This window comes from Carettochelys insculpta, chromosome 6 (assembly GCF_033958435.1).
Source record: "Carettochelys insculpta isolate YL-2023 chromosome 6, ASM3395843v1, whole genome shotgun sequence".
NCBI classification, from domain to species: domain Eukaryota; kingdom Metazoa; phylum Chordata; order Testudines; family Carettochelyidae; genus Carettochelys; species Carettochelys insculpta.
The window spans coordinates 121,998,258-122,022,070 of NC_134142.1; the positions used below are offsets into that span (position 1 = coordinate 121,998,258).

The 23,813-nt window shown below is 62.1% G+C and overlaps 1 protein-coding gene across 3 annotated transcripts; it reads right to left on the bottom strand.

The window, feature by feature from the left end:
• Positions 1 to 748: 748 nt before the first annotated feature.
• On the bottom strand, positions 749 to 10,547 carry LOC142014904 (calcium-binding protein 2-like). 3 transcript variants are annotated; one of them, XM_074998162.1, is made up of 7 exons: positions 10,233 to 10,547; positions 6,506 to 6,676; positions 4,589 to 4,619; positions 4,051 to 4,185; positions 3,233 to 3,342; positions 1,264 to 1,411; positions 749 to 814 (listed from the first exon to the last, which is right to left on the bottom strand). In XM_074998162.1, the coding sequence occupies exons 1-7, from the start codon at positions 10,545 to 10,547 to the stop codon at positions 789 to 791; spliced, it is 936 nt and encodes a 311-aa protein (XP_074854263.1). In that variant the 3' UTR covers positions 749 to 788. The 3 variants fall into 3 exon arrangements, with proteins under 3 accessions (XP_074854263.1, XP_074854264.1, XP_074854265.1); XM_074998163.1 differs by lacking the exon at positions 10,233 to 10,547 and adding an exon at positions 8,754 to 8,795; XM_074998164.1 differs by lacking the exons at positions 6,506 to 6,676; positions 10,233 to 10,547 and adding an exon at positions 8,754 to 8,795 and having other exon boundaries at positions 4,042 to 4,185.
• Positions 10,548 to 23,813: the final 13,266 nt, after the last annotated feature.

Below are 23,813 nucleotides of genomic sequence, written 5' to 3' on the forward strand. Positions count from 1 at the left end.
GCCAAGGGGCACCGGCTGCTCCGGCCTTGGCGGAGGGGGGGCACTCAAAACCTACTGGGAGAATTGGCCAGGTCCAGGGGGCAGCCGTGGGTCAGTGAGTGGGACCAGGGTGCAGCACTGGAGCTGAGGGGCAGCATTGGGGAAGGGGTAGGTTGCGGGGGACACAGGCCGTTTGCAAGGACCCAGGCCAGGGGGCAGAGATCTGCACTGGGGTGGGTGCTGGGTGCAGGGGCCGAGTTGGGGTGCAGGGGTCAGTGAGGGGGCAGGAGGTGGGGACGAGCTCCGGCTGCAGAGGGCAGCATTAGGTCTGGGGTGGAGTCGGTGCGACGCAGGGGCGAGGTCGGCCCTGGGGCAGGGGGGAGTGTTTGAGGTGGGTGCTCAGCACGGTCAGGATGGGAGGCAGTGTTAAGGGGGGATCAGGAGCAGGGCTGGAGGTGAGGAGGCTGGGGACAGCACTGTCCTGCAGGTACCATGCTCCAGGCACTGGCCTGCTCCAGGAGTTGGGGGCACAAGCCAAGCTCAGCAGCAAGGGAGGGCGTAGTGGGAGGTGCAGTGGAGCAGGCCAGGGGCCCCCGGCCAGCACGTGGAGCAGGCAGAGCTCAGCGGCATGGGGGCACCGTCGCGCAGGCAGCACTAGAGACAAGAGATCCCTGCTTGGTGCTTGTGTCTTGTGCTGCTCTGGTGTCCGGACCCTCCGAGCGGCAGCTGGAGCGAGCGGTGTGCAGCCCCCCAGCTCCATAAGGCACAGCAGGGCTCCTGTCCCACACCCTGGGCTGGCACTTGTTGCCTCAGCGTGACATCATTCGCACAAACTCTGCCAGAGCAACCCAAGGACATGGTCAGTACAGAGAAGCCAAACCCAGGAGGCCTGGTAACCCCCAGCCCAGTGGCCCTCCCCGTCCCCCCGAGCGGGGGAAGGAACCCAGGAGTCCTGGCTTCCAGCACCGAGCTCTAACCATTAGACCTCACCCCTTCCCCGAGCGGGGGATGGAACCCAGGAGTCCTGGCTCCCAGCACCGAGCTCTAACCATTAGACCTCACCCCTTCCCCGAGCGGGGGAAGGAACCCAGGAGTCCAGGCTCCCAGCACTGAGCTCTAACCATTAGACCTCACCCCTTCCCCGAGCGGGGGAAGGAACCCAGGAGTCCAGGCTCCCAGCACCGAGCTCTAACCATTAGACCTCACCCCTTCCCCGAGCGGGGGAAGGAACCCAGGAGTCCTGGCTCCCAGCCCCCTTATCTCCCTGCTGTGCCCTCCCAGTACCTTCGAAATCCACCAGGCCGTCCCCATTGAGATCCACGTCCTTGAGGATCTCGTCCACCTCGCGGTAGTTGAGCTGCTGGCCCAACAGCTTGCGCATGGCCTCCCGCAGCTCGGCTGTGCTGATCCGCCCGTCCCCGTTGGTGTCGAACTGCGGGGAGAGCGCCAGGATGGCTGGGGTGGGCGCAGAGCTCCCTTGTCCCTGGGCTGCCCCAGGCCCGGGGGAAGTGAGCCGGCGCAGGCTGCTGCGGTGCTCTGGTAGGGACTGGCTGTCCTGCCAGCCTCCACACAGCTAACACCCCTGTGCCCCGTCGGCAGCTCCGCTGGTAGAGCCTGCCAGAGCTGCTGGACCCCACTGAGAGGGCACTGACGGGGACAACGGCGGGAGCAGCTGCCCTGGCGCCCGGTGATCAGAGCTGCCTCGTGCATTGGACGGTTTATCCCACCACCCCGCACTTTGGGGGGCCCACAGGGGCTAGCGGGGGACGTGGCACCAGCAGTGGCTCACTGTGGGTGGTAGCAGTGGACTGGCCTGGCCCCAGCCTGCTCCAGTCCCCGGGCTCCCAGCCGTGTGGCTTGGGAAGGAGCGAGGCCCATTCCCGCGCTGGCTGGGGGCAGCGGGCGGCGGAGCGAGGCAGCCGGGACCTGGGGGAGTGGAGGGGGCTGGGGCCGGCTGCGGCACTTCTGCGCCTGCCAGTGGGCCCAGCCTCTGCTGCTGGCACCTGCCCCCCCCACATCCCACGGGCCATGTTGCTGGAGGGAGGAGGTTTGGGGGAACGGATGGAGTGGGTGTGAGGAGGGGGCGGAGCAAGGGGAGAAGGGGCGGGGCCTGAGGCAGATGTGGTGGGAGGGGCCCAGACCCCTAGGGACAGCCCTGCCAGGGATGTAGAAGGGCTCGGGGCGCTCAGCCATTGGCTGGGAAGGACCAGCAGAGGGAGGGCTCTGCCCTAGCTCCACCCCTTCCAGAGGCCCAGCCCCTTCTGGGGCACACGCACTCTGCCTTGCTAAGGACGCTGGGCCTGGTGCACAGCGCACTGCTAAATCCCAGTGTCCATTTTCACCCCACCCCCAGGGCTCCCCTGTCCGCACCTGGGCCTGTCCTGCCCCACCCCAGCCGCCCCCTCACATCCCATCATCCATGGATCTGTCCCACCCACCCCCTCACATCCCCCATCCATGGGTCTGTCCCACCCACCCCCTCACATCCCCCATCCATGGGTCTGTCCCACCCACCCCCTCACATCCCCCATCCATGGGTCTGTCCCGCCCCACCACCCTTCTGAGCCCACTGCCCCTTACTCCCAGTCACGCCCCTGGCCTGCCCCAATGGCCTGGCCCGGGGTGGGCAATCATTTCTAATGAGGGGGCCACTCCAGAAAATGGGCAAGGGCCGCACCCTTCCGTGTTACTAACGGAGGGGGCGCAGGGCTTGGGAGGGAGGCTGGGTGCAGGAGGGAGCTTGGGGTCAGGGCCTGGGGTGTGGGAGGGGGGCTGGGTGCAGGAGGAGGGGCAGAGGGCTGTGGGGAGGGAGGGTCTGGAGTGCCTGAGGTGGACTCCGTCCGGGAGACCTACCTGGGCGCCTCCCAGCCAGCAGCCCTCAGAGCCAGGCTCCCAGCCTGCTGTAGCCCTGGACCGCTCAGACCTGGTGCTGCTCCGGAACCTGGCCGCCCCCCTGCCCGCCCAGCGCCGAGAGCTGCTTAAAGCAGCCTGCGGCAGCACATGGATCCGCTGGCTTGGCAGGCCGGATCGGGCCTGCAGGCTGGCTCTGGGGGCGGATCTGGCCCTCCCCTAGCCTAGCCTCTTACCTTAGCCACCCACCCCTTGTCCTGGCACCTGGCCCCCACAAAGGCAAGGAGCCAGTTCAGCTTTCTTGGGCTGGGACCCTGCGCCGCCCGGTGAGCTGCGGCAGCAATGGGGCAGTGCCAGGGGGGTACCCAACTGGGCACCACCGGCCGCCGCGTCTGGGCCTCACCTCGCGGAAGGCATCTCGCAGCTCCTTGACGCCGATCATGTCAGCCGTCTCCGCCAGCATCTTGGGGCCCATCAGCTCCACAAAGTCCTCAAAGTCCACCTTCCCCCCGGCTGTGGGACACCGACGCTGTTACTGGGGGGTGGGGAGGTGGGGAAGCCGTGCCCGGTTTGGGGTCCCGTGGGATACTGTGCCCCACAGGAGGCACGGGCGGTTAATGGAGAGGGACCTGATGGGGTCTGTAACTAGGGGGGAGGGGAGGCCTGCGTGTGCTGTGACCCATAGGAGGAAGTCTGGGGTGGGGGGGTCTCTGCTGTGGAGCACCTGATGGGGGCATTGACCCATGGGAAGGAGGTTGGGGGTGGGTCTCTGTCCTGGGGTACCTGACAGGGGCGTTGACCCATGGGAAGGAGGTTGGGGGGGGTCTCTGTCCTGGGGTACCTGACAGGGGCGTTGACCCATGGGAAGGAGGTTGGGGGTTCTCTGTCCTGGGGTACCTGACAGGGGCATTGACCCATGGGAAGGGGGTTGGGGGGGTCTCCGTCCTGGGGCCCCTGAGGGGGGCATTGACCCATGGGAAGGGGGTTGGCGGGGTCTCTGTCCTGGGGCCCCTGAGGGGGGTGTTGACCCATGGGAAGGACGTTGGGGGGGGTCTCTGTCCTGGGGCCCCTGAGGGGGGCGTTGACCCATGGGAAGGGGTTGTGATGGGGGTTGTCCCCAGAGCGAGGGGCTGAGGCTCTGCAGGGGCTGGGCTGTGCCGTGCCTGGCAGGGAGCTCCCCAGGTGGGGTGCTGCCCCTCCCCGGGCGGGCACAGCACGTACTGATCTGCTGGGACATCTCGATGAGCTCCATCTCGGTGGGCATGTAGCCCATGGTGCGCATGCACTCGCCCAGGTCCTTGTAGCTGATGTAGCCGTCGCGGTCCTTGTCGAACTCCCGGAAGGCTTCCTTCAGCTCTGCGCAGGGGAGACGCCGTGACGGCGCGGGCATCCCCCAGCACCACAGCCGCCCCTCAACAGGGCAACCCACGTGCCAGCCGCTGACAGGGACCCAGAGGCACAGGAAGGTGGGCTGAGAGCCGCCGAACTCGTGACATGCCTTGCGGTGTCCTATGGGGTGGGATACTCCAAGGCAACTCCTAAGGGGAAAGCCCCGGGTGTCCCAGTCCCTTCCCGCTACGCACTGGCCAGTCTCCTGCTCTGGGGCTGTATCAGAGCCAGTGCCCCCTAGCAGGGCACAGCCCCAGGGCCCCATCCCTGGGCATGGTGGGGTGGGTGCAGCTCTCGCAGGAGCCTAGTGGCAGGGGGATCCCCAGCGGGGCAGGCTGGCCCCGTCCCACATCCCTGCTCCCTCCTTTACCTTCGATCTCCTCCGGCCGCAGCTCTCGGTCCTGGGGAGAAAGAAGGGGGAGCAGTCAGAGGGGAGCCACCCCTGCAGCTCCTTCCCCCAGCCAGGGTCCCGGCCCAGCCTGCCTGAGGACGCCCCGGCTGCGTCTACACGTGCACGCTACTTCGAAGTAGCGGCACCAACTTCGACGTTAGGCGGCGAGACGTCGAAGTCGCTAACCTCATGAGGAGATAGGAATAGCGCCCTACTTCGATGTTCAACGTCGAAGTAGGGACCGTGTAGACGATCCGCGTCCCGCAACGTTGAAATTGCTGGGTCCTCCATGGCGGCCATCAGCTGGGGGGTTGAGAGATGCTCTCTCTCCAGCCCCTGCGGGGCTCTATGGTCACCATGGGCAGCAGCCCTTAGCCCAGGGCTTCTGGCTGCTTCTGCGGCAGCGGGGGATCTATGCTGCAGGCACAGGGTCTGCAACCAGTTGTCAGCTCTGTGTATCTTGTGTTGTTTAGTGCAACTGTGTCTGGGAGGGGCCCTTTAAGGGAGCGGCTGGCTGTTGAGTCCGCCCTGTGACCCTGTCTGCAGCTGTGCCTGGCATCCCTATTTCGATGTGTGCTACTTTGACGTGTAGACATTCCCTCGCTGCGCCTATTTCGATGTTGGGCTGAGCAACGTCGAAGTTGAACATCGACGTTGCCGGCCCTGGAGGACGTGTAGACGTTATTCATCGAAATAAGCTATTTCGATGTTGGCTGCACGTGTAGACGTAGCCCCCCTGAGCCCAGCACTTGGGACCCATCAGCCAGACCCTCTCAGGGGCTGCACAGTGCAGGACTGGGCAACTCCGTGGGCAGGGCAGGGCAGGGCAGGAGAGGCGTGGGGCACTGCAAGGCGGGTGCTGGATGGAGGTGGGGGATGCAGCGGGGATGAGACACTCACGGAGCTGGGCATACCTACCACTGAGCTGGGCGCCGGGGGTGGCGCAGGAGAAGGGTGAGGAGGCCGGGGCAGCACACACCATGAAAAATGTGGGATAAATGACCGGCAGGACTCGGACTCTGCCCCTGCCCCTTGGCGTCACTTGTCGCTGCCTGGCTGTGAGACATTGCACCACTGGGGCTGTCTGGGGGAAGCAGGGGAGGGACCGGGGGATTCCCGCCCACAGCAGGGAGAAGGAGCCAGGATGGCTTCTTCAGCAGCCTGGCTCAAGGGGCCCCTGGCGGTGTCCAGGCTTCACCCTGGCTTCACCCTTGGTGCCCTGTGCAAACCTAAGGCCTCTCAGCCGGGTAGCTAACACCTTGCTCTGCGAAGGCTGCCAGGGCTCGGCTTGGCTGCACTCACTGCAGGGAGCTCTGGAGGGAGGCAAGAGAGCTGGTACCTGCAAGCCCATTTCAGAGCTGTAGGGGCCATGGGCTTGCCTCTGTGGAGCTGTGGGATCCTCAGCACCCACCCGGCCTGTTACAGGGGTGGCCCCCCAGGGTCTGGTGCAGGCTGGGACGTAGAGCAGCCCCTGTGGACCTGTGATGCCAGTGTGGGGAGGTTGGCACCAGGGCTGTATGGTGTGTTCCCAGGTGGTGGTGGATGGGGACATGGGGTATGTGAGATACAGCTGGGTGATAGCAACGCTCTAGCACAGGAAGATGCAGGCGTAGGAGGGAGGTTCCATGGCTGGGTGGCCGTGTGGAGGTGGGCGTGGGAGGAAGGTGCCGTGCCCGGGAGGCTGTGTGGAGCGGTGGGCGTGGGAGGAAGGTGTTGTGCCCGGGAGGCCGTGTGGAGGTGGCCATGTGGAGCGGTGGGCGTGGGAGGAAGGGGCCGTGCCCAGGAGGCCGTGTGGAGGTGGCCGTGTGGAGCGGTGGGCATGGGAGGAAGGGGCCGTGCCCGGGAGGCCGTGTGGAGGTGGCCGTGGGCGGAACGGGAGGTGACGTGGGTACGTACGAGCTGGGTGATGGCGATGCTCTGGCGCAGGAAGATACAGGCCGGCCCCACCAGCCCGTGCAGCACCGAGTAGCCTTGCAGTGGCGGGCTCTGTGCAGCGGTGTCCAGGTCGTTGGGGTCATACCTGCCGGAGGCCGGGACGCCCAGGGCCCCCGCGTGCTGCTTGCTGTCCTGCGGCAGACAGGCGGTTAGCAGCAATGGGCCGCAGCCTGGGGCAGAGGGGGCTGTACGGAGTCACAGCCAGGGGAGCAGGAGTCCGGAGCCAGGCGGATGGAGGAACATGGACGGGTCCGAGTGAAGATCCCATGTGCCTCATTCACCAGTGACCCGCTTGCTGTACCCGCGCCCCCCCCCCCCCGCCTGGCACCGACACATCCGCACCACTGCCTGGCACCAACACACCCACACCCCCGCCTGGCACTGGCACACCCACAACCCGGCCTGGCACCAACACACCTGCATCTGGCCTGGCACCGACACACCCACACCCCAGCCTGGCACTGACACACCCACACCCCCGCCTGGCACTGGCACACCCACAACCCGGCCTGGCACCGACACACCCACACCCCGGCCTGGCACCGACACATCCGCACCCCCGCCTGGCACTGACACACCCGCACCCCAACCTGGCACCGACACATCCACACCCCGGCCTGGCACTGACACACCCACACCCCGGCCTGGTACGGACACACCCGCAGCCCCGGCTGGCACTGACACACCCACACCCCAGCCTGGCACTGACACACCCGCACCCCCGCCTGGCACTGACACATCCACACCCCAGCCTGGCACTGACATACCCGCACCCCCGCCTGGCACTGACACACCCGCACCCCGGCCTGGCACCGACACATCCGCACCCCCACCTGGCACCGACACACCCACACCCCAGCCTGGTACTGACACACCCGCAGCCCCACCTGGCACTGACACACCCACACCCCGGCCTGGCACCGACACACCCGCACCCCCGCCTGGCACCGACACATCCACACCCCAGCCTGGCACCGACACACCCACACCCCAGCCTGGTACTGCCACACCCGCACCCTGGCCTGGCACTGACACACCCACAGCCCCAGCTGGCACTGACACACCCACACCCCGGCCTGGCACTGACACACCCACACCCCGGCCTGGCACGGACACACACACACCCCAGCCTGGCACTGACACACCCAAACACTCCTGCCTGAAACCAACACTTGCATAGCCCCGCCTGGCTCCAACGTCCCCACACTCCCATCTGGAACTGACACACCAAAACCCCCAACCTTGAGCCCAGCTCACGCCCCCATCCGTCCCCACACTCCCTGGAGGCCAACGCTGAGGGCGCATCGCCACAGCAGAATCCCTGCTGCCCCCCCACACCTCTGCCCCCACAGGCACGACCCACGCCGGCCAGCACTGCAGCCCCCGCTCCCACCTGCGGCTACGCGAACCCAGAGACCCACGATCCCAGCCACATGCGGCTCAGCCAGCCGGGCTTGGAGAGATGCTCCCCCGGCACCCCACCGCCACCGGGGCACTGGCATGAGGACGTGCTGGGCGGGCCCTGGCAGAGAACAAGCCCAGGCACGTTTGATTGGCCTGGTGGCGGGATCTCAGGCGCCTAGCAGCAGACAGGTGTGGGGCAGGGCAGGTGGGGCAGGGAGCCATGTGCAAGTTGGGAGGGGTGCTGGCGTGGAACGCCTGGCAGCCGGCGTGGTGGGTGGCTTAGGGACTGAGCCCCGGGAACAGCTTGGAGGAGGCCGTGGAGAGGCTGTCGCCTGTGGGCGGGTGCGAGGCAGGAGCCCTGCCCCGGGCCTGCTGGGATGACTCACTGCCCCTGAGCAAAGCTTTCAGGGCAGCGTCAGGCTGTGCCTCCTGCAGGGCTGGGCTCCCATCCCCACCCCAATCCACCCCACCCAGCTGGCTCCAACAGGCCCCACTGAGGCCTCAGGGAGCATCACGTCCCCCCTGCTCCCTGCAGCGGAGAGCCCGCCAGGGCCCCGGCACGCAGGAGGCGCCAGCTGGCACCAAGACACAATGGGAGCCTTGGGAGGCAGCATCACCGGGTCCCCTGCCCTGCCCCTGGGGTGCAGGAGTCTCCGGCAGCACCAGGGGGCGGGGGGGTCTGTCCGGGTGCCCAGAAGGCCGAGCGCAAGGCAGGGCAGGCGGTTGGGGGGGGGAGGCGCCTGGGGACGGACACAGGAACCGGTGCCCAGGAGCCCCTGCCCACCCCGCTCCACCCTGGCCTTACCTTGGAGACCCTCCTCTCCGGGGTCTTGGTGCAGTTCCCCATGGTCTGGGCCAGAAAGCATGGCCTGTGTGGGGCCGGTGCTGGCGCTGAGCCCGGCGCTCTGGCCAGGCGGGTTTTTTATAGCAACAGGGGCCGGTGGCTGCGTGGGGATTGGAGGTTTTTATTGAATATCTCAGGATATGCAGGGCCGGGGTGGCGGGGGGGGGTTGGTCTCTCACACACATAATCCTGGGATTACTCCCCTCTCAGGCACGCTGCTCCCAGCTGGTCCCCACATGGCTCTGCTCTCCCCACCCGGCACCTGAGGGGCTCCCGGCTCCTCCTGCTCCCCCAGGGCCGGCCGGCTGCCGGTTAGGGGGCTGCCGAAGGGGCACTGCTCCCCCAGCTGGGCCGTGGCCCTAATCTCCAGCGACAATCACCGAGGATTTACACATCTCTGCCAGTGGGGCTGCCACCCCAAGCTCTGTGCAGCGTCCCTAGTGGTGGCTGGAGGGGGGGGCAGGGCGCTGGGGGGCAGCTGCAGCTCCCCCCAGCAGGGGGCAATCGCCATGGGTCCGTGCAGCGTGGGGCGGGTGGGAGCAGCTGGCGGTGGGGTCAGCGCCCCTCGCATAAGGCTGCTGCACCCTCCCTGCTGCTGGGGTCCCAGCACGGCCCCCTGCCTGCGTGGCAGAGCACCTGGGGCAGAGGCTTTACCGGGCGAACGGCTCCCCTTGCGCCCTGGCGGGTCTGGCCCTGCCTGGCATTTAGCAGCAGCTGCTCAGGGGCCTGGGCGTCTGGCCGGCGGGGAGCAGCCACACTGCGCCGGATCTGGCCCGGCTGCGCCCACCGGCAGAGCCGCGGAGAGGGGCTGGGTGACAGGCACCCACAGGCCTCATGTCGGTGCCGGGGGGGCTGCCGGCTGCCCCAGGGAGCTGTGGGGAGCCTGGGGGTTCGGCCTGCTACAGGGGTCTCTCCCAGGGCAGGGCCTGTGCATCCATGAGGGTGCCAGTGGGTCTCACCACATGGCCCAGCTCGGGGAAGGTGGGGTAGGTTGGCCTGGCTGCTGGCTCCGACACCTGGGGCGCCGGAAAGCTGCCAAGCCGCCCAGGTGGCCCCAGAGGGGAGGGCAGAGACCACCCAGCTGTGAGAGCCCAGCCCAGCCCAGCCAGGCCTGAATCCTCACCCTGGAAGGGCCAGGGAGAGCCCTGCTTGCCCCAGCCTGGCTCCCCCCACGCCTGGCCCGGCTCCCCCACTGGCAGGGCCTGGCTCAGCCCTCCCCAGCGCCCGGCCTGGCTCTCCCACCGACAGGCTCCCTGGAGCCCGGCAGCTGCCCATACCGGCCCGTCCAGCTGGCTCAGGTGACCACCGGGGCAACTGGCTGGGGGTATTTGCAGGACACCAGCCCAGGGCCCCCAGTCTCAGCCCCCCAGTCTCCCACCCTGCCCCCGCCAGCCCTCTCCCACTGCCCCCCGCCCACCCACCCCCTTCCCGCCCAATCACCTGCCCAAAAACGGAGCTGAGCATGGGCACCAGGTCCTCCGCACCCTGGGGCTCGTCCGCGGGCGCCTCCCTGGCCGTGCCTGGCAACGCCCCCTCCTCTGGGCCGCAGGCTCCACCCGGGCCCATGGCCCCCTTCCCCGTGGGCTTTGGGGGTCCAGGGGGCTCCTCCCCCAGCGGGGTGCAGGCCCCCCTCCGGTGGGAGCCCCGCTTGCTGCTTGGCCGCCGGCGGGAGCTGCTCCGGCCGGCAGGAGTGGGGAGCCGGGGCGCGGGCGTCTCTCCACTCAGGCGCTGCGACTCGCGCAGGACAAGGAACATGCTGGGGGCCGGCAGAGCTCCCTCTTCCTGGTCTTCCTCCCTCCTTCTCCTCTTCCTCCTCTTCTTCCTCCCTCCTCCTCCTCCTCTTCTTCCTCCCGCTGGGCTCCCTCCTCTTCCTCCCTTCTCCTTCTCCTCCTCCTTCCTCCCGCTGGGCTCCCTCCTCTTCCTCCCTCCTCCTCCTCCTCCTCTTCTTCCTCCCTCCTCCCTTCTCCTCCTCCTCTTCTTCCTCCCACTGGGCTCCCTCCTCTTCCTCCCTTCTCCTTCTCCTCCTCCTTCCTCCCGCTGGGCTCCCTCCTCTTCCTCCCTCCTCCTCCTCCTCCTCTTCTTCCTCCCTCCTCCCTTCTCCTCCTCCTCTTCTTCCTCCCACTGGGCTCCCTCCTCTTCCTCCCTTCTCCTTCTCCTCCTCCTTCCTCCCGCTGGGCTCCCTCCTCTTCCTCCCTTCTCCTCCTCCTCCTCTTCTTCCTCCCACTGGGCTCCCTCCTCTTCCTCCCTCCTCCTCCTCTTCTTCCCTCCTCCTTTCTCCTCCTCCTCTTCTTCCTCCCACTGGACTCCCTCCTCTTCCTCCTTCCTCCTACCGGGCTCCCCGCACCCTGGTGCTGCCCTGGCAGTGCCGGGCGGCCCTGGCTCCTGGCTTGCTGCGACTCCAGGGCAGGCTGTGGGATGTGGCAGCTGGCAGTGGCTTTCCCCCCCACCCCGCCAGAATCAGGTTCCCTCATTGCTGGGAGTGCTCGGGCAGGGGGGTGGAGGGGGAAATTGGATCGGAGGGGTCAGACATGCGACCCGGCCCCTCCTCTGGCAGGTAAAACTACCTGGGCAGCCCACAAGCCGAGCTCCCCGGGGGCTCCCAGGGATGGGGCCGGGGTGCCTGGCTGCAGCACCTGGCCTCTCCCAGCAGGGGGCTCTGGGGGGGGGCAGGGTGGGGGGGGTGACCAGATTCCCTGTTCGAGGGCCAGAGCTGAGAGATGGGGCGTTGTCTGACCCAGGCGCCTGCTACCCCCGCCCAGCCCAGCCCAGCAGTGGGGCATTAATGCTGCAGCTCCAGAGGGGTGCTGGGGCGCTGGCTGTGGGGCATTAAGGAGGTCGGGGGGGGGCTGGCTGTGGGATTTTGTATTGACAGGTAGTGGAGGTGGGGGCCCAGCCTGAGGCAGTGGCTGTGGGGCTGGCTGCGGGAGGGTGGGGCTGAGTGTGGGGTTCCCTGGCTGTGGGTGGGGGCTCAACGGGGGGGTTCCCTGGCTGCAGGAAGGGGGCTGAGTGGGGGGGGGGTTCCCTGGCTGTGGGAATGGGGCTGAGCGGGGGGGTTTCCTGGCTGCGGGTGGGGGGGCTGAGCGGGGGCGGGGTTCCCTGAATGCGGGAAGTGGGCTGAGCTGGGGGAGATTCCCTGGCTGCGGGTGGGGGCTCAGCGGGGGCGTTCCCTGGCTGCGGGAAGGGGGCTGAGCGGGGGGGTTACTTGGTTGTGGGAAGGGGGCTGAGTGGGGGGCTCCCTGGCTGCAGGAAGGGGGCTGAGCGGGGGGGTTACTTGGTTGTGGGAAGGGGGCTGAGTGGGGGGGTTCCCTGGCTGCGGGTGGGGGCTCAGCGGGGGCGTTCCTGGCTGTGGGTGGGGGCTCAGCGGGGGCGTTCCCTGGCTGTGGGTGGGGGCTGAGTGGGGGGGTTCCCTGGCTGCGGGTGGGGGCTCAGCGGGGGCATTCCTGGCTGCGGGTGGGGGCTGAGTGGGGGGGTTCCCTGGCTGTGGGTGGGGGCTGAGTGGGGAGGTTCCCTGGCTGCGGGTGGGGGCTCAGCAGGGGCGTTCCCTGGCTGTGGATGAGGGCTGAGTGGGGGGGTTCCCTGGCTGCAGAAAGGGGGCTGAGTGGGGAGGTTCCCTGGCTGTGGGTGGGGGCTGAGTGGGGGGGTTCTCTGGCTGCAGGAAGGGGGCTGAGTGGGGAGGTTCCCTGGCTGTGGGTGGGGGCTGAGTGGGGGGGTTCCCTGGCTGCAGGAAGGGGGCTGAGTGGGGGGGGTTCCCTGGCTGCAGGAAGGGGGCTGAGTGGGGGGGGTTCCCTGGCTGTGGGTGGGGGCTGAGTGGGGGGGTTCCCTGGCTGTGGGTGGGGGCTGAGTGGGGGGGTTCTCTGGCTTCAGGAAGGGGGCTGAGTGGGGGGGTTCCCTGGCTGCAGGAAGGGGACTGAGTGGGGGGGTTCCCTGGCTGTGGGTGGGGGCTGAGTGGGGGGGTTCCCTGGCTGTGGGTGGGGGCTGAGTGGGGGGGTTCTCTGGCTGCAGGTGGGGGTGTGAGGCAGGTGCAGCCCCAGCCAGCTCCTTGTGCAGCCGTAACTGGATTCCTCCTGCCCAGCGCCGTGAAACCTGAGACAGAGGCACCCACCCAGCGTGTCCCCATCCCTCCCTGCTGCTCCCCCCACAGCTCCCCTGGCCTGATCCCTGCCCCCCGTCTGCACCTCAGACCACCAGCCCTAGCCCCCCACAGATTGCCCCAGCCTGCTCCCCTCCAGGCCCCCACCTCCCTCCCCACAGCCTGCTCCACCCAGCTCCTGGGCTCCCCCCATTGCAGCCCCACCCTGCCCCTGTTCCCCATAATCCCACCACCCTCCAGACCCCCTCACCCTGCACAGGCCCCCAACAACCCTCCCTCAGCCCCCTGCCAGCCCCCTGAGCAGTCAGCCAGCCCCCTAAGTTCTCACAGAACCCCCTGCCCCCGCCACCCACTGCATCTCACCCAGCCCCATCAGATGGGTGCCGGCTGTGGGGAGAGGGGGAAAGTTCCCGAGGGAAAGGGCCAGCACAGAGATCCCCCAGCCCTGGGGTTGGGGGCGGGGGCGAGGATGGGTTGTGGGGCTCATGCCAGCCAAGCCAGGCGTTTGCTTGGAGGGAATTGGAAGCAGTAGGGGTGACCCAAAGGCCCCCCACTAGCCCTGCCTGCGTTAGCCACCAAGCATACAGAGTGGCTGCTGGGACCAGTCTGGCCCCTGCTATATCTGCGAGGAATCAGGTCACCCCCAAGGGTGTGGAAACTAATACCAGGGAAGCTGATAAGATAACTACAGCCAGGAAGGAGGGGGACACCCCCCATCCGCCCCGCAGCGCCTGATGGGCTGGGAAGGTGTCACACAACCCCTGAGCTGGGAGCCGGGGCTGTGTGGGGGAACAAAAGGCCACGCCAGGGGACTGGGGGATCAAGCCTTGTCCTCCAGAGAAGCTGAAGTGAAGCTCCAGGAGGCTCAGGCCCTTTTGTGCTTTGCCCATGGGGGATCCTGCCCTCCCGCATCATCATGTGATACCTTCCCCCTCGCCATTCCCAGGTCCCACTTCCCAGCTGGCCTGCTGTCAGGGGTGGAGCCGCTGTGGATTGGGGTGGGGTTCAGCTGCTCTTCAATGGCCCAGACAAGGAGGTGATACCCATCCAGCTGAGAGCAGACCTAGCCCTGCAAGGCGTCGGGGGGAAACTGAGGCACGCATGGACATCATCAAAATGACAGAACCCTCCCTCTTTGTCACAGACGAGTGCTGGCTTGCCAGCCGAGGGCTGATCAGGCCCATGCGTGAAGGAGGGAATCATGCAAAGTAACAGCAGAAATGCTGTCCGGGGAATCAACCAGCCCAGGAAATAAATCAAACATACCTTCCTCCTGCTTCCACACCCCTAGAGAAGGGGGTTGGACCTGGAAGCCAGAGGGGGAGGACGAAAGCCCTGCAACGCCTGGTGTGGGGTTACAGTGGACAAAGCAAAGAGGCCAACATCACCTGGTGTGAGGGGTGATGTATGGGTGTGGGCCTGCCCCAGAGTGGGGCAGGGACAGGTGGGGCCCAAGCCCAGCCTGACTCAGGGGGCAGGAAGGGATGCTGGAGGTACAGAGTGAGCCTCATTGTGGGGTGGGACAGATGTTGGTCAAGGACCCAAGGCCCAGCCCATCCACAGGCAAGATCTGGGCTGGGGCTGTGGGGCACTTTCCCAGCAGGAAAGAGAGAAATTTGGAGCCGTGCTCTGTACTGCCACACCCAGTGCTTTTTTTCCTAGAAAAAAGCTGCCGAACTCAAGTCTGATGATTCCTCATAGGGGTTGCAGTGGTCAGTTTTAATGCCCCGGTCCCTGCGCCGCTGCGGGACCAGCGCTGAACATTTTCCTGGTGTTCTAACGGGGGAAACATGCCGGAACGCTGTTCCCGCACGTTGCACCAGAACCAAAGACCTGGACACACCTAAATTAATGCTTCAGGTTTGAAAACTAGAAGACAATGTTATTGGTAACCCAACTGACTAAAGCCCTTTTCTAATTAAAACACAGCTCAAGATAGGAGTTTATTGGGGTGAAGAAAAAAAATACACCTGATGGAATTCCCAGTTTAAAACATTACTCAGAAAGCAAAGCAAACAGAAAAAAACGTAACCATCCCTTTTTAAAAGAAATCCAAAGTAAAAATTATCTTCCTAAGAACAACCCTGTATGTTTGAAAAATGCAGCCATTGAAATAAATCAGGAACCTTTTCCTTTTCTCTAGACACATGAGTTAAAGACTGGAGCGATGCCAGATAAAAGTTGCTAGTGAGGCTTAAAAGTCAGAAATGGTGATGAGAAAAACATTTATTAGTATCTGCTTAAGAAACCAGCTTAGTTGCAAACCAAATTTTCTCACTGCATGTTCCAGCAAACTACCAACCAACTTCCGAGTCAGGACCCTTCCATGGGTATTCAGTTGTATTCTTAGGTGAGCAAATTAGTTGTGAGTGGCTGGGTGTTTTAGGGGGGTCTTGAAAGCCAGCACCCATCTGTGACAAAGGGGGAGGGTTCTGTCATTTTGATGATGCCCATGTGTGCCTCAATTTGCCCCCTACACCTTGCAAGGCTAGGTCTGCTCTATAGCCTCACTCTTGAAAAACATCCCCCCTGGAGACCGAGGAGATAAAGTGTCTGCATGAAGATGATGGAGAAGCGCTGGAGAAGCAAAGCGATTAGCTTAGGAATGAAGCTGAGCCGCTTGAAAACGTGGGTGTTTGGCAGCATGTTGTACGGATGTGAGACACGGGTGATAATGAAAGAGTTGAAGAGAAGGATATTGGCGTTCAAGAGGAGTTGTTATAGAAAGGTCCTGAGAATAGGATGGATGCAGAAGGTCACCAAGGAGGAATTCTATAGGAAGATACAGCTGAAAGAGAACCTGCTGCAGAAGGTTATACAACGGAAGCTACAGCTATTTGGGCATATTTGCAGAACGAACAACGAACAAAAAAATCAAGGCCTTGGTATTCGGCATAACGGACGGTTCGCATAGGAGAGGCAGACCCCACTGAGAATGGGTAGGTAACATAGCAGATTGATGCGGAGCTGGTCTACAGAAACGACGCCACTCTGCATGGGACAGGGAAAGATGGAAGGAAATCATGAGAAAGGCATCGGACACCAACGGGCACGGAGCCCACATTGCTGATGTTGACAAAAGGATGCTATCGGCTGGGGTCATCTGTTTGAGCTTCCTTTGTTTCCCTCCCTGCTTGCTGACAATGCAAATGAAGGCAAGTATAGATTTCTTTCTCGAGGACAGACCTGTTTGCTGACTTCTGCTTGGGTAGGGCCGTGGGCCTGGAACACCTGTCAGCACCACCATTGAGGAAAACCTTAAAAATAGGCATGACTGCACTGTATGGGAAATTATATCAGGGCAATGCCGAGTGATAGGTGAGCAGACATAGTCTGTGCAAAGATTATTCACAACAGCACGTAGGGTGTGAACACGAAGTCTATCACACACTGTTGGGAACAGTAAATAAAGTTAGCCACATGCTCATTACTACAGCAGCCAAGCTATGAAGAACAACATCATGTGTTCTCCAGAGCTGAAGACGTGGGTCTGTCCCACGGCAGCTCATCACCTAGGATGTTCGGCTTTAAAGTGCTCCAGGACCGCTGGGTCGGTTTGGTAGAATCCAGACTAACATAGCCACCTCTCTGCACTCACACCGTTGTGCCTTAGCTACTCCACTGTAGAAACGCAGCAGAACCGGGGTGTGTTAGCAACAGCACATGACAAACTAGGTGAGGTCAGTGGGAAGGTTCCCACCTGGGAACTACAATACCACTGAATCCTCTGACCCCACAAGCCTGGGCTCTGTTCCTCTCGCCTTCACTTACCCACAGATCTGGGCACACGTACATCTCCTAGAGCTGGAAGAGGCCTCGGGAGGTCATCTAGTCCACTCCCCTGCCTTCTTGTCCTGCTATTTATTTGCCCCAATCCCTAAGTGGCCTCCTCAAGGATTGAGCTCCCAAGCTGGGGTTTAGCAGGCCAATGCTCAAACCACTGAGCTACCCCTGCTGTGGTATAGTCAGGCTGTCTCACCTGCCCCTGCAAGGAACCAATAAGAGAAAGGCTACAGCTAAAGCAACTCCAAGCTGCCCAGCGATGTTCCCTCTGTTCTTCCCCATCCATGGGCTGAATAAATTTTGTTGTGAGCACTGAGGCTTGTGCAGATGCGTACCACCCATAGAAACACAGGCTGCCAGCTGTGGGCACTCTGGTAATTAGCTGGGCAACCCCAGACTCTCTCCTGTGCCTCTTGGGGATAGAGAGGTGCATGACAGAGGATTCTCCAGTCCTGTTTCCAGCTTTGCAAAGTACCGGTCCTGGAATGCTTCTGGAAATGAACACTGTCTCTTTAACACCGGATTGGGACCCTCTCCTAGAGAGTCCTTGCCAGTGCTAAAACAACAAGCCCTGAGACTTGCCAATGCTAATGATCCACCTGAGAAAGGGGAGGAGGAATCAATTTCCAGGGGAGCAGGAGGTTAGATACAGCAAGCAGCTAAAGAACAGCTGCTGGAGGATCACAGCACTTCCAGGAAAAGGTGTAACGTGTGATTGTTGGAAGAACCTTTGACCACGCTCGAAGCGGTGTCAGGGAAGTCCTAGCAGGACACTGCTTCTCAGTTACCACCTGGAACCAGGATTAGAGCTCGGCACAGCAGAAAAAGCATGACAAACCTAGTCGGCTGTGTGGAAGGGGAAACTGAGTCATGCTGTCTGATGGGGTTGGGGGCTAAATGCCAAGGCACCTACACGCCACAAAATACTGATGCCTGCATTGCGTTAACCCTGCGACGCACAAGAATGCTTTCAGGTCTGCTGGGCAAAGAAACGCACAACTTTGTGAAGACACCAGTGGGTGGTACAACCGTGCTCATTCCCGCGTGGGCACTGCGTAGCTAAAATCTAAAGAGAGCCTGGGGCATCCTGCCTCTTCGCGAGTCGGTGACTAACCCGCTGGCAGGAATTTAAAGGGGGCGTGTGAAACAGAACTTCCCAGGGCTACTAGGAGATGGTTCTGGCATAAGTATGATGCATTTTGTACACTTAAGTCATGTGAGCCGTCATTGGAGCAGTTAGGGTTTGCCAGATAGGTGTGTTTTGATTGCAGGTGCAGACCAGTTTTGTAGCTCAAGTTCTGACAAGTTAGTTAGTTAAAGCCTGTTATGCCCGCTGGTGTGTAGGGCAGCTACGAAGGTCCTCCACTCCCATCTGCCTTTGGCCATTTTCTCCAGTGCGTCCCAGTTGTAGTTCATTCGGTTCAGATCTGCCTTAGCAGTGCGCCGCCCTGTTGTCTTGGGCCTCCCACGTTTCTGTCGTCCTTCAGGCGTCTGGTGAAGGGCTGTCTTTACAGTGGCGTCTGCCTCTCTTCTCATCATGTGCCCTATCCATCACCAGTGTCTTCTCATGAGGACAGCGGTCATGTCCTCCTGGTGGCACTGCAGGAGCAGGTCCTGGCTGGAGCTTGTCTTCGGCCAGAAGACGCGAAGCATCTTGTGAAGGCGGGTGGTGTGAAAGGACAAGAGCTTGGCGAGGTCACACTCTGTCATCCGCCAGCCCTCTGAGCCATCGAGTGGTGTTGCTATGACACAGGCCTGGGACAGCTGAAGCTTGGTGTGGACATTGTACTGCGTAGATCTCCCTATATTGTTCATACTTCTGAAGACATTTCTGGCCTTGCTTAGTCTGCTCTGGGTGTCGTTCTTGGTGCCTCCACCATGGCAGATGATGCCACCTAAGTCCGTAAAGCTGTCTGTGCTGGGTAAGTCTGCACTGTCTGTCTTGAAGTTCTGTCTACGCACCTGTGTTTCAGGTGTGGTTACACCTGGGCAGCATCCACTGGGCACGGTGCTTTCAGTCTAGGTAGCTGGATGGGAAGGGCTTAAGGCTGGTAATGGGCCACGAGGGAAAACCACAGGTCTTAGGAGAAGTTTATCCACCACCTGAGCCGTTCTGAGAATACGCCAGACAACCTGGGAGTAAAGGCTGCTGTGATTCAGCCAGGGCCTGTATCCAGACCACGTGATTCCAGACACCATCTTGCGATGTCAGCGTTTTTCCACAGACCAAGCTGGGGACAAAGGCTTCCCACCATGGATGTAAGCCAGGGAACGACATCTTCTGTGGTTCCCCTTCCCACCCAAGGAGACACCTGGAAACATCTGAGGAACACAGAGTGAAGTGGGGAAAATGCTGGACCCAGGCTAAAGGGGTTTTTAGGGACCTAAGTCCCAGCTTGACAAAGCCCTGGTGGGGATGATTTAGTTGGGGTTGCTCCTGCTTTGGGCAGGGGGCTGGACTCAATGACTTCCCAGGGTCCCTGCCAGCCCTTGGATTCCGGGAAAGGCCAGCCTGCCCTTTTAAGGCTCTGCAGCCTGCCTCTCCCATCCGTTAGCGCGAGACTTTGCTAATCCAGATCCAAGCTGGCCAGTATATTAAGCTCCATTTGCATTTTTGTTTCTTTGCTAGGTAATCTGCTCTCTACCCCTGCTATCACTACAAATCTCTCCTTTGTAGGTAACAAACTTGCTCTTGTCTCGTCTTCACCGGCGAGTCAGAGCGAGGAGAGCAAACACGGCGGCATAGTCCTCTCCACATTGAGGGAGGCGGTGACCTTTCGGAGCTGACACTGGCGGGATCCCTGCGCAGCCCAGAACGGGATTCTTTGGGGGTCACGCTCCAGAGGAGGCGCGTGGGAGGACACCAGGTACACAGCAGCCTCTTAAAATCCGAGCCACAGGCTGGGTGATGGGGAGCACAGACCGAGCCATTCTGCTCTGGACGACTCCCCGCCAGCCCATACGTGAGCACCAAGGCGACGTCCCGGTCCTCCCACTAATTCCTCTGCCGGTTCCTGCTCTGGGCCCTGCTCTGAGATACAGGCCTCGGTGCTCTCTGCAGTGGAATTGGGCCCCTGTCCATCTGTGACGAGCTGGCAGCTAACAGCAGGTGCAAGGCCCGGCTCCGGCAGCTCCACCGCCCTCCCCCACCCCAGCGGTCCCCCCTTCCTCTAGGCTTCCCTGCACGACCCGGCTCCCGCTGCAGCCCAGAGGGAGGCCTGCCCCTTGCTTCTCTGCCCCCTGCTAGCCATCAGCAACGGGGTCCCTGGAAGGCTCCTCGCCCCCTTGCTGGGTAAATGTCACCTTCAGCTGCTGTGCAGGAACTGGGCTCAGCCTCACCCGCGCCGGGGAGGCGCACCAGTTCCCACGGCTGCAGGGGAATTAAAGAGACAGCAGTACCTGGCATTTTACCTTTCTCCTCCGGGGTCTCAAGCGTAATAACAGGGGGCAAGAATTGCTGGGCAAGGTGTGTGGGGGAGGGGCAGGGCTGGGCGCTCGCCTCCCCCCCACCAGCCCTTCAGAGGCACCTGGGCCAGGCTAGCTGGGGCACCAGTGGAGATTTCATTTGCAGCAGGACTGATACGCCCCCGATTAACCTGTGCAATCCTTTGTTCCACCCAAATCTTCCACCTGCTTCTGCCAGGCCCGTCCCTGCCAATTGTGACGCCCTGGACAGCTTCTGCCCCTGCAGCTTCCCACGGGGGGCAGCCCCTCTGGGGTGGGGCTGCCCCAAGCAGAGGGCTGTGGAGGCTGAAGCGGTGGGGGGGCAGACCCACAGCCGCAGGAGCAGGTGGACGCAGGGCCAGGAGGCTTTTCCAAGGTGAGGGTGTGAGCCTGCAATGGAGGATGCAGCGGGGACCGTTCAGCTGCACACAACTCTGCTCTGGCAGGGCCAGAGGGGAGAATGGTACAGGGCCTCCCCTCCCTCCCTGGGCCAACACCTGGTGGACAAAGCCGGCAGCCTACGCCCTTAGCAACCAGCTGGGTCCGGGGTGCTGCTCCGCTTCCAGGGAAGTGGGGGGGGCACTTACTGGTACTGTTGAAACAGGGGCAGGGAGAGGTGCCTGAGCGTGAAAAAACAGCCCCTCCCTGGGGAGCTGGGCAGCAGCTCGTCCGGAGTAGGCTGGACATTGTCCTTCAGGTGGAAGAGCAGCCCCTGGGTGCAGCCTGGGGCTGGGGCTGGCCATGGAGCCGACACCAGCACGCAGCTGCCTAGGGCATCCCGCAAAGTGGGGCAGTTCGTTGTTCTCGGTGGTGTCAGATGGCAGAACAAGGAGCAATGGGCTGACGTTACAGAGGGAGACGTGTAGGTTGGATATTAGGAAAAACTACTTCCCCAGGCGGGTGGTGAAGCACTAGAATGTGTTGCCTAGAGAGGTGCTGGAATCTCCATCCCTCGAGGTTTTTAAGTCCCGGCTGGACAGGGTCCCGGCTGGGATGACTTAGTGGGGGTTGATCCTGCTTTGGGCAGGGGGCTGGGCTCGATGACCTCCTGAGGTCCCTTCCAGCCCTCGGATTCTATGATCTCTATTGCTGGATCTCCATTGCTTCCGCACCGCCGCAGACAGGAGGCCAAAACTCGCCGGCGCTCAGTTCTGTGCCTTGCAGCTGCTGCTTTCGTGACTCGCCTCTGTCCTTCAGTTACTTGTTTAGTCAAAGTTTGATCTCCAGCCGCCTCGGGCAGCATTTCTCACCTTTTCTTCTAACGCACCCCTGGACCCTTTCCAAAACACAGCACCCTCCCGCCCCACCCAGGAGCTACAATTTTCAGACATGCGCATTTCTTCTCCTGCTCTTGCTACGGGTTTGTTCTACTGCGTCCGAGTGAGCAGCACTGCAGGGTAGTGTTACTGGTACACTAGTCCCGCGGCTTACGCGAGGGTTGTGCTCCCACGCACCAGGCATAACTCGCATTTCGTGTAAGTCGGGGCAGCATTTTCCCCCCAGCAGAACACACGTTCTGCAGCCAGGGAAGCAGCAGGAGCACCCGAAGCTCCTTTTGAAAGGAACGTGCTGGGGCTGCGGGGTGGGCAGCTGGGAGGGTAAAGCTTGACGGTGGGTTAGGGCTTCAGGGGGGTGAGCCATGCAGGCCCTTGGGGTGTTGAGCCAGGGCTGCACGGCCCTGCAGGTGGTTGAGCCAGAGCTCCATGGGGCGGGGTGGGAGGGGGCAGCCGGGTCCCTGTGGGCCAAGGGAGGGTTGAACCAGGGCTGCAGGGGGCTGGGGGTGAACTGGGGCCAGGGGGAGCAGGATTTTGAGTTGCTCTTAATGAGTTAAGCGCAATACAAAATCGTACATCTCGAGGGATTACAGTATGTTTATCAGAGGGGGAGCCGTGTTAGTCTGATACATCTGATGAAGCCGGTCTTTGCCCATGAAAGCTGATGCTCCAAAATATCTGTTAATCTATAAGGTGCCACAGGACTTCTTGTTGTTATTACAGAGCCGTGGGTCTCACCCTTTCCAGGATAGCCTCCCAGGAGTCTGAGGGGAGCACGCAAGACCAAAGTTTCACCTCTCTTTTCAAAACAACTTCCATCCAAAAATCAGACCTTAAAATACACACTATTTCCTGCCAACTTGTTTTCCCTTCTCGGAGTTACCCTACATGTGTGAAAGAAACAAATGAGAATATAAATATTGCATATAATCTGGGTGTGTAAAACAGAGACCTACAAACAAGTCCTTGTATGAAATTTTTCCTGGACCGACCTCGATAATTCTTTTTCTGTAGCCTGTTGTGAAACTAGGCAAACAGCTAGGTGCATTACTGTACCCCCGGAAGACCTCTGAGTACCCCAAGAGGACAGGTACCCTGGGGTGGGAACCACTGGTCTATGGAGTTTGCTCTCTTTTTCTTCTGCTCAGCTCCAAGTTCCCAACCGCTCATCTTCCTGCTTTTCTGTCCCTAACTCCCTGTCCCAAAAATCAACCAGAAGACACAGCAGCTCTCTGATGGCTCTCAGGCCACTCCACTTCAAATCCCAGCCCCTGTGTAAAGTACAGATCTCACTCAGGTCTGCGCTTATCTTGAACATCGACGGCTGCTATGCAATTTTAGGGGCGCCCATTGCGTACCAAAAATCGATGTTGCAGTCGTCGATATTCGTCCCTGTCTTCACAGCAGAATGCCGACGGGAGAGTTCCGTGGTCGGCACAGACCCTGGAATGTGCGCGAAGCGGCACCCCGGCAGATGGAACCTAAGCATTCGATCTTCCACGACAAGTATCGACCCAGCCTCAGAGCAGCCAGCTATGCACATGATCCTGCTCAGCTAGGCCACTGTTTCCCCTGGGATGCCCCCTGGAACTAAGGTATCATGAGCCCCCCGACCCGCCAGCCTGGGCTCTGTCTCCCACTGGGCTTCTGTGACAAGCTGCAAAGCTCCCCTGGCCTGCAGACAGGCGGGGACATGCTACCTGGCTGCAGTCAGGGCAGGCTGTTTGACCAGCCCCTCCCACGAACCAACAGCAGAATGACTCCAGCTGGGGCAACACCCAGTTCCCCAGGTGCCCACACCCTCAGGAGTATAACCCCCACACAGTACTCCCTTGTGCTGCGCAGGGAACCGTGCACCGTAAGCTCAAAGTTCAACCCCTCCGCCTCCGCCCATGGTGAGGACTAGGCCACAGCCTTGGACGCTAGGGCTAAGATTCCCGAACTTGTCGCTTCCACTCATTGCTTTAGATAACGAAAACCCAGTTTATTAACTACAGTAAAACCCCAAGTTACGTGGGGGGGACCCCCATGCAACTCAAATTTCACACAAGTTAGGGAAAGGGGACCCCTGGGTGCCTGGAGCAAGGTGCAGCTGTGCCTGGTCAGTTTCTTGGCTGCCCACTGCTTGAGGGAGCTGGGAAACTGACCAGGCCCTTCAGTGCCTGGCTCCCTGCAACCTGGGGATTCCTTCCCTTCCTCCCAGCAGTGGCATCCTACACCCTCCCACCTGCCCAGCCCACCCCCGGCTTGCTTGTACACCCTCCCTCCCAGCTGCCGCACCCACATCCTGCTCCCCAGCAGCCCCTTCCCGCACAGTGAACCCCTTCTGTTTAGCCCCACCCAGATCCTAGGGCAGGGCCATGAAATCCACTCATTCTGGGCCCCCAGTAAAGTGAATCTGGCCTGTGGAAGCCCTGAACTTTGAGGCTT

Bases quoted from the DNA above. Each gene is read 5' to 3' on its own strand.
- LOC142014904 (XM_074998162.1), bottom strand. From the start codon at position 10,547: ATGTTCCTTGTCCTGCGCGAGTCGCAGCGCCTGAGTGGAGAGACGCCC. The intron at 1,412-3,232 runs GTGAGGCCCAGA...CTCTCCCCGCAG, and splicing joins TGCGAGATGCCTTCCGCGAG to TTCGACACCAACGGGGACGG. The intron at 815-1,263 runs GTACTGGGAGGG...TTGCTCTGGCAG, and splicing joins CGGCCTGGTGGATTTCGAAG to AGTTTGTGCGAATGATGTCA.